The 9,189-nt window shown below is 39.4% G+C and overlaps 1 protein-coding gene across 1 annotated transcript; it reads left to right on the top strand.

The window, feature by feature from the left end:
* The first annotated feature begins 419 nt into the window (after window positions 1-419).
* Window positions 420-8,511, top strand: rgs4 (regulator of G protein signaling 4). Its single transcript, XM_080473813.1, has 5 exons — window positions 420-527; window positions 791-874; window positions 2,830-2,894; window positions 5,325-5,488; window positions 7,135-8,511. Exons 1-5 carry the CDS (start codon window positions 484-486, stop codon window positions 7,378-7,380), a joined length of 603 nt encoding a protein of 200 aa, XP_080329939.1. The 5' UTR covers window positions 420-483; the 3' UTR covers window positions 7,381-8,511.
* Window positions 8,512-9,189: the final 678 nt, after the last annotated feature.

Here is a 9,189-nt window from a genome sequence, read left to right on the forward strand (position 1 = left end):
TGCAGTAAAATGAGAAGTGAATGTGTCAAGCAGTAAAAAGGAATATCACACAAATAGCTGCCTGAATGCACCTGAAGTCACAGCTCTGACTCAGTCACAGATTTCTTTCCTCCAAGGATGACTTCATCCCCTGTTCAAAAGCCTGTTACACCACTCTCGGTTGAAAACACCTTTTGTTTTGGTTACATAGGAACCCATCTGTTGTAAATTTCCCCCATCTTTATTTTTTTCCTCAGTGCGTCGTCCCCTCTCCCTTCCTCCATTTCTCTCTCCGGCTCGGTCTCCCTCCCTGATTGGCCGGCGTTCTGTCAATGAAGTTAAGAGGTAGAACTCCACAGCTGAGGGTGGAGACAAGTGCTGCCCGCTGTCTGACACCGAAGGACCGCCACTATAAAACATCCGCCGCTCACAGCCTCACTACTGCTGCCTCCGTGTTATCTTTTTCAACTACAGCGTTTGACCGGGGATCTTTAACATTCTACCATGTGCAAAGGACTTGCAACACTTCCTGCAACATGCTTGAAAGGGTAAGCTCACTGTGTCTTAAGGCTGCAGGTGTATACAGGTATTAATAAACACCCGGAAAAGTATTTTTGTATTGTTTTACTTAATTTTTTTAAAACTTTTTATTTAAAAAGATCCTTGTCGTTCTTGAGTCTCAAATGAAAATGCAAGTATTTACTTTCGGTAAGACTGATGTGTGAATATTTTTGTTCACATTAAATTTTGCTGACATTGTTCATGCATATAAAACTGAAATTCTAAATGATGCGTCTGTTTATCCCCTCAGAGCCAAAGACATCAAGCACAAAATAAGCTTCCTACTCCAGAAGCCTGAACCCCAAGCAGCGCACCCCACTGCTGCTGCCAAGAGGTCAGATCAACTATTTTCTTTATATTCCATGCAGATTTATTATATTGATTGCATTTTATCATATTGCAGGAATTCTGATTTTTTTTTTTTAAACTGCAAAAGAATAAATATCATATGTGGTACTGAAGGGAATTCAGATATTGGAGCCTCTCTCGTACGTTCTGTGCCGGCATATCTGGGGAAATAAGATGTGATTGAATTTAGAGATCTCAAGGGAAATGCATTTTATTACTTCTTGAATGAAGATAGTGTGTTTAGATATTCAAACAACTCATTTAGCTGTCTGAAAGCTACAATTCAGTTGCCCAAGTTACAATACTGATTCATTAAAAAAACAAAATCAGAAGTAAAAAAAAAAGAAAAGAAAAGAAAAACTCTAACCTACACTTGAATCTGAAGACGTGACAAACCTGACAGGCGCCTGAAGTTATGAAGGAAGGAAATATTGACTGGTGGCAGAGTTCACGCTGTCAAGACCTTCAGTATTGATACGGATCTGAATGAATCGTTGGGACTTATGGGATTTCTTTCAGGCGTCTGGGCTTTGTTCAGAGAGAGAGATAAAGGGATAATGAGGAAAGAGATGAGTGGCGTCAAGCAGAAGGGGGTGGGGATTGATTCAGTCAGTGATGAAGGTGCACAGGGGGTCTGGAACAAACCTCTTATTAATCTGCCTTTGTTTTATTTGGTTTTACACCAAAGCGCATACATACATTATATATACACATACACACGCATATATATATTTACAAAAATATTTGAAAAATCTTTTCCTCTCCAACATACAGTTTTAATTACATGAAAGTGCCTTAGTTTTAAATTAAGTGTACATTATCTGGTTGTTTTTTTTGTTTGCTTTTTTTTTTTTATAATCAAAGCAACCTCAGAAATGCCTGTTATCCTTTGAGTTGAGCTTTTTCCTCCACATCCTCATCATGAGGTTTTGGAAGTGACAACGTATATATGAAATAGGATTGAACACACACCGACCACACATTGGGGCAGTTTTCTCAGATGGAAATTTAAAAGGAAAGGGCTAAAATTGTTCCCCTCGATTTATTTTGTTTACATCTTGCGTCACTGTTCTTGTCTTCCGTATCCTCCAGATGTTGATACTTGCATTAAAAAAAATAAAATCTATCGAGACTTTATGAGTGAGCAATCCATCTTAACTGACAGTGATTTTAAACTTTCTTTTCACAAACTACACTATTTATATTTTAGCCCAAACCTTTCCCCAGGTTGTGTTGCTGTGGGAAAACCTATTCTTGTCCTTCATAACAAGCGCACTTAACTCGGACTTTGACTTTTTAATAACATCCACAAGAAATAAAGGAAAAAATCAATGAAGAGGTTTTCTGCTAGAATAGTTCATCATGATCACACTACGCAATCGCAATACAGCTCTTAGTTATTCTCATTATTTCAACATTTCAAACTTTACAAAGTGAAAATTGTGTCTTCCTTTGACATATTAATGACTTTGTAAATATTAGATGACGCACACCGGCATTATTAGATCTATCATTACTCAATACGTCCCACTGGGATCTACAGTGGAGGCGCTATTGCTATTCATAACAAAAATCAATTTAATATCTGTTCGCAGCCCTTCTGGAGAACTGTAATATTTATTTTGAGTTAAAAGAGATAAAGCTTTAGTCATTCCTTTGTGGAACCTGACTCATTCACAAACTGGCAATGATAAAAAAACAGATGCATCCACACTTCTGGCAATTTTGTATTCTAAGTATCTTATTGATCCCTCACAGGAAATAAAGTGTGGTTACAGCAGAAAAACATAAAAAACAAACAAGCTGCTCACAGAAATCACACAAAACAAGCCACAGACACAAGGTACCTGTATAAAGCATGGAGAATGTCACCGCTGCATAAAAGCATGAGCATTTTTCCTTGTAATCTTACCAAAGACATTTTTAAACGTTACGTTTCAGGGTTCCTAATCCAGCCGAGGTGGAGAAATGGAAGGAGTCTTTCAGCCACGTGATGAACAGTGACAGTAAGTATTAACGTCTCACACCTAAAAGATTTATTGTGACATTACGCAAGGCTAATCAGGGCTAAAATCCCATGAGGCCTCGGTTTGAACCCTCATTGATATCGATGCCAGCTCCCCGGGAGTTGATTGACTTGGTTAGTTCTCATCATAAAAGTCTCTCCGGTATTAAAAAAAAACAACTAATGATTCTCGTGTGACTTGATGGAGCTGCAGTCATGGGAATACAATCAGACGAGGTCCTGACCTTCTCATTTCTCGCTAATGGTCATCAGCGGGCTTTGGACAATCCCAAAAAAAAAAAGAAAAAGAAAAGTGATGCTGGTTCCCAGGCGTCACATTTTAAAATCGCAAAATTGGAAATTTGAACTGACTACAGTACATCAGATAGTTTGACTTTAAATTAGTGTTTGTGAGCGTAATGGTGAAGGGACATTTAAAAAGATGGACTGACTGGGACACGCACACACATATCGACATACATTCTCATGCTCCAGTTTTTAGCTACGTGTCACAAGGCACTACTGAACGGCCTCTTAGGGCGCCCTGACCAGTGCTGAGTGTGTGTGTGTGTGTGTGTGTGTGTGTGTATATGTGCAAACCCTCCGAGAATCAAACTGTGGTAGGCAAAAAAAGAAATGGCGGGGGAGCAATGGCCTTGCGGGAACCAGCTGAGTTCAGACTCGCTCCATTCCATGACGTCTTTTAATTGACCTCCAACATCATCAAATCTTCAACGTCGTCCTTCCCGGCTTAAGCTCTCAGTTCCCATTGGTTCAGACGTCTTTTGTTTACAGAGCAATAACCTCAGTGGATTTCTCAGTCTGTCTTCTTATGCAGTAGTTTTATAACAGTCCCCCCCCACCATAAGCTCCCCAATGGGACTTCATATTCCCTATTGAAAAAAGGCAAATTACTTTATAATTACTTGTTTCTTTTAACCGATGTAGACAGAAGTGAAATATTGAGTTTAACTTCAAAATTTATAAGGAATTTTGCCAAAATGCATCTATACATGCTTTAGGCTGAAGTACATTCCCTCTAAGATACATACAAAGGAGTAAAAACCGCGGAAATGTATGCATCATCCATGTACTCATGCAGTAATTAATTATTCAATAGACTCGCTGCAAAGTTACCAGTTCACTCATAGATCACAGTCTTGAACATTCACAAAATGTCAAACACAAGCTGGGACATAACTCAAAGTGAAATAGTGCATTGTCACTGTAGTTTGTTTTGCAGATGGAGATGTTTATATGATCGGGACAGCTGAAGAAGAAGATTGCATAATCATTGCAAACCCATGTTAAAAACACAAATGCAGTTTTATGGTTTTAACACATTTGTAAGCCTTGCAATTGTAAAATTGAAAAGCTAAAGTAACTTCAGATATGTGTCAGACAAAGACATGCCAAAAGGACCAAAGCTTGAGCACCACATGTCGATGCTCTATCTAGTCCTTGTTCTCAGTGATGGACAGACCACTTGACGATAAAGTGGACAGAATGGATGGATTTTCAAGACGGACACTTTGACCTACTTCTTGATTTTATCATTTCACTTCAGCTTGAGAGCCTCCGCTGCCACTCTCTTCTCTACCGTCATGTTTGATGGTTCAGGTTCCAACACGCAGACACAGAGCGAAGGAGAGAAATTAGGCGAAGGAAACGTCACTCAAGTTAACAGCAGCCACTCTCACGACGACACCGAAAGTGCCATATAAAGGGTGAAAATAGCAGATGACATAGATAATTTTTTTTTTTAGGGACAGATGTCAATCCATATGTCAGCCATTCAGACCAGAACATCTTATTTTTTCAAAAACACTGCGATGACCAACGAAAAAATGGGCTTTTAACTTTTATTACTTATTAGGAATTATGACGTCAGTCTTACTAAATTTAACAGAGTTTTGTTTGTACCTCATTCTTCCAGTAATTCAATTACAGACAAAAATATACAAGACAAGATGGAGCCATCACAACTGTTTTATGTTAATTTTATGGTTTTGGACCAAGTGCAGTAGCTCAGTAGAATTTCAATTGTGTGCAATGGAGCTATGCAGCTGGCGTAATGCCAAATGTTCCTAGAGACACACTGTCATATTTCATGCTATTTTCGGACAATCATTGCTAATGTTACAAACTGAATTTTCAAATGATTCATTGTTTATTGTTTCCTGAAGCTCGATATGCAATTCTGAGCTGTTGTTACGACCTCTGCAGGGTTTTCAGAATGGGGATGGAAAGCAGCATTTTGAGCAGCTGCTGGCACTCACAAATGTCCTGGTGTTATTGATTTTACAGAATTTTTCATCACGACTCCAGCAACTATGTGGGCCTATTCACATACGTCACTACGCCCGAGTTCTTGGGTCTTGTATAATGCATTTAAAGCTGAATGGGAACTTGTTTTCTATGTTTCTGTTAGGTGGTCGTACAGTCTTCACCAGCTTCTTGAAGTCAGAGTTCAGCCAGGAGAACATCGATTTCTGGATTGCCTGCCAGGACTACAAAAAGACTGCTCCTTCCAAGCTGCCCTCCAGAGCAAAGCAGATCTACCAACAATATGTGAAGGCTGATGCTCCGAATGAGGTACAACACCAATGAAAATGAAATCAGCGACGTGCAGGAATAATGCATCGATGGGCATTTCCCTCAAAAAGCTGGAAGCACACTTGAGTTTTATTTATGCAACTGCATATCCTACTTCAGTGAAGTGGACCCTTGAAGCCAATTGTATCTGGGTGGATATATACCGATGAACAGCACAGGCAATGACCCTCCAAGTGCATTTCAAATCAAAGAGAACAAATGTTTTAGTGCTGGACTAAATAGATGTTCAGCTTCCTGAAAGAGTATCGGTTTACTTACGGTCTTGTTGGCAAAGAATAAACCAAGTAAGGAGACACACAATGGTGTACAGCCCCCATCTGTCGGCAGCAAATTTATCTGCAGTGAGGGGATTTATGTGGAATTGAATAGAGAATCCTGTCAAGGCCAAAGTTTGAATCCCTACCCCCTAGCTGAACCAGGGTTTGAATCCCTACCCTCGACCCGAACCAGGGTTTTCCTCACTTTCTATCTCCTACCTCCAACCGAAACACCAGAAAATCTCCACCTCCGTGTTTCATTCTGCAGAAAGCCTCCACAGGTTCCTTTTTGATAAAAGGGAGTTTTTCCTTTCCACAGTCATTTATCCTTGCCCATGTTAAATTGTTGGGTTTTTCAGTAAGTGCGTTGAAATGTGCTATAGGAACAGAATTGAATTGATTTGAACTATATCGATCAGCACTCTTGACAGCACCACTAGTTTGATTTCAAGGATTCCAAAGTGTGCATGCATTTCAGCCAGTACTTCCGGCTCATCCCACAGCCCAAAATGTCCATTAGTCTGATTGATGGTTCTAAATTGGGTTGAATGGGATTGTCTATCACTCTGTGTTCCTCCTGTGTTGGACTGATGACCCACCAGAGTGGATTGTCTTTCATTCAATGTCAACTGAATTGGGTTCCAGGCCCCTGTGACCATTAAGGTGGATTTAGTGGGTATGGAAGATTAACAAAGCAGTTTGTTTTCAGTGTCCGAGCCTGACCAGTGGGGTGATGTTGGTCGTCCACTCCAATTAAAATGTAGTCCATCAGTCCATCAACTAATGAGCAGAAGACAATCATCAGTCCAATACATGGCTAAAGCACACAGACAAACAAAAAGACGCACTTATTCCAATCAACCTAGCCAACATGTCTTTCTTTGGGTGGTGGGAGTGGGCTGGTGTCCGAAAAAAGCCCACCATGCACAAAGAGGACAATGCAAACTCCAAACAGTAAGACACCTAATCAGAATCAAACTATAGTCTCTCATTGTGATGTAAGAAATCAAACCATTGAGCCACCACACACACTAATAGTTGAAGGTACATGTTCAAAACTACAGCTGCAATTGGAAGTAATCACACTTTGTAATTGTAAACTGACAAATTTACCAAATTGTGCCAAAATTGTCATGCACATTTTTCTTTTTTTACAATTTTGCCCTTGATTATCACAGTTTAACTGGTCATCTTTCATGATGTAAGTGATTCAGTTACTGATTCTATCATGTAATTAAGTTGAATTGTGCAGAAAACAAAACAGCCGGTCTTGTTTCTTTGTGGGGGAAATTGTCACTTGATTCACATGTATACTTGTGAAATGCCCAAAGATTTGGTTCCAAACGTTTCTTCTCTGTGTAACTTCAGGTGAACTTAGATGGCGAGACCAGGGAGGAAACGAGGCAGAACGTGGAGAATCCCTGCCCGTCTTGCTTCGACAAAGCTCAAAAGACCATCTACACCTTGATGGAGAAAGACTCCTACAGGCGGTTCCTCAAGTCCAAACTGATGCAGGATCTGTGTCAGAAACACGCCACCGACGCTCAGGACACCAAAGAGAAGAAAAGCTTTTACTGCGCTGACGACAGGAAGGTGTTAACTGGTGGCGCCTAAGCAGGAAGGAAAAGGAGGAGGACTTGGAGTTGGTGCCAAAGAATGACAACTTGCGAGAGGGGACACACTGCACATCCACTGTTCGTAGATTAGGAAATAAATTGGTTTCGAAATATGAATTACACCAGTTTATGCAAGACGATTTACTTTTCTGGTAGTTACTTTAACATTAACCATTTCTTTATTTACTCTTAACTTTCATGTACTTTTTCTTGATATGACAGATTGATATGGACAGGTTGAATGTTCAGTATTTCCATATACAATGTGTGTGAATAAGCTGATTTCCAAGGTTATATTGACCGAATAAAAAAAAGAAAAAAAAGAAAAAGAAAAATCTACCTCCGCACAATAATCACTTATTTACAGTGCAGACAATGTTGATTGCAAAAGTCTTTAATGACCAAACTGACTTGCAGATTAATTGATAAGCAGCTGTAATGACCGATCAGTATTAAAATGTTTTACACTTTCATATGCAGATTTTCTGCAATACAGTTCAGAATAAAACAGGAAACCAGCTCATCCAGGGCAGTAAAGCTCATGTGAATGTTTATTTTCCTCAAACTATTTTAAAATGAGCCATCAAATACATTTATTTTTGTGTTACAGGTTACTTATACTGCAGGAATGTTGTTGATATTCATCATGCTGACTTGTGGGCTAACGATGCAATATTACTTTGCCCATTAAATGTCGTCACTGCTTATTACATTCATTCAACAGCTGAAAACTGGTTGCTCTTCATCACTTCATCAGAGTTGTTCTTAAATCTGTATGCATGGCATAGTTGAATCTCATCTGGCTTTGCTGTATGAACATCGTCACTGCACTTTGAAAATGTTGGTTTACTCCGAATGGGTATTTATTCCAGCAGTAGTAGATTGTAGTGATTTTATGCTGCATGGTTGAAAAGATTAACTGTAACTCATTTCATGAAGTGGTCCCCTGTGATTCAATGTTTATTGTAATTTGTCCCGGATACTTAATATTGTGAACATTTTAACTGGAAATATTTTGATGGCCTTGCATACTGAAATGTATTATGATGGATATAAATGTATTTCACGAATAATATATTTGTCCTATGTGTGTCTTACCTATAACTATTCATAAATAAAAGTTATATTGGTAATGAAGCAGCCCGACTGTTGTATTATTGCTGCTACTGCTTGAAGCATGTGTTTCGACTGTCAGTCAGCAAGTGTTCAATGAGATGAGGAGAGACACAAAGACTCACAACGGCAAAAGCCTTTTTTGAAACCAGACAAAAACATATATTCCAAATATTTTATGCCAGAATTTGTTTTTCCATTATCTTACTGGTAAAAGATTTTCATACGATAAACAGGTCTTAGTGGGAGTGCTATCACACTACTTTCTCATTTGACGCTTTTCAATTAGACCCAAAGCTCAGTTTCAAAAACCAAAATCCTGTGTATGTGTATGCAGCCACCCCAACCTCAACCAAACATGGACTTTTACCTCCATTTCCTTGTTGTAACTGTCATTTCTGGAGCCAAAAGATGTTAAACGACAGATACACGGGTCGTTTTCAGCTTCCACATTTAGGCCATTTAGCCGTTTTATCACATGTGGATGATCTGATAGATTTTGTACAAAATGAGTCGCGCACCACAGAGGGATCAGCGTTACCTTCCCAAGAGCCATGTCGTTAGCACGGCTAAAGAAGGAAGTGCTTGCGCAGTTCGTCATTAATTCCAGAGGTTATACAATTAAATGACTAATCCACACAGCAGGATCGTATACGAGACTTCGGTTTAGTCCGTTAAAAGAATTGTCGCCTCC

This window comes from Lipophrys pholis, assembly GCF_963383615.2.
Source record: "Lipophrys pholis genome assembly, chromosome: 10".
NCBI classification, from domain to species: Eukaryota; Metazoa; Chordata; class Actinopteri; order Blenniiformes; family Blenniidae; genus Lipophrys; species Lipophrys pholis.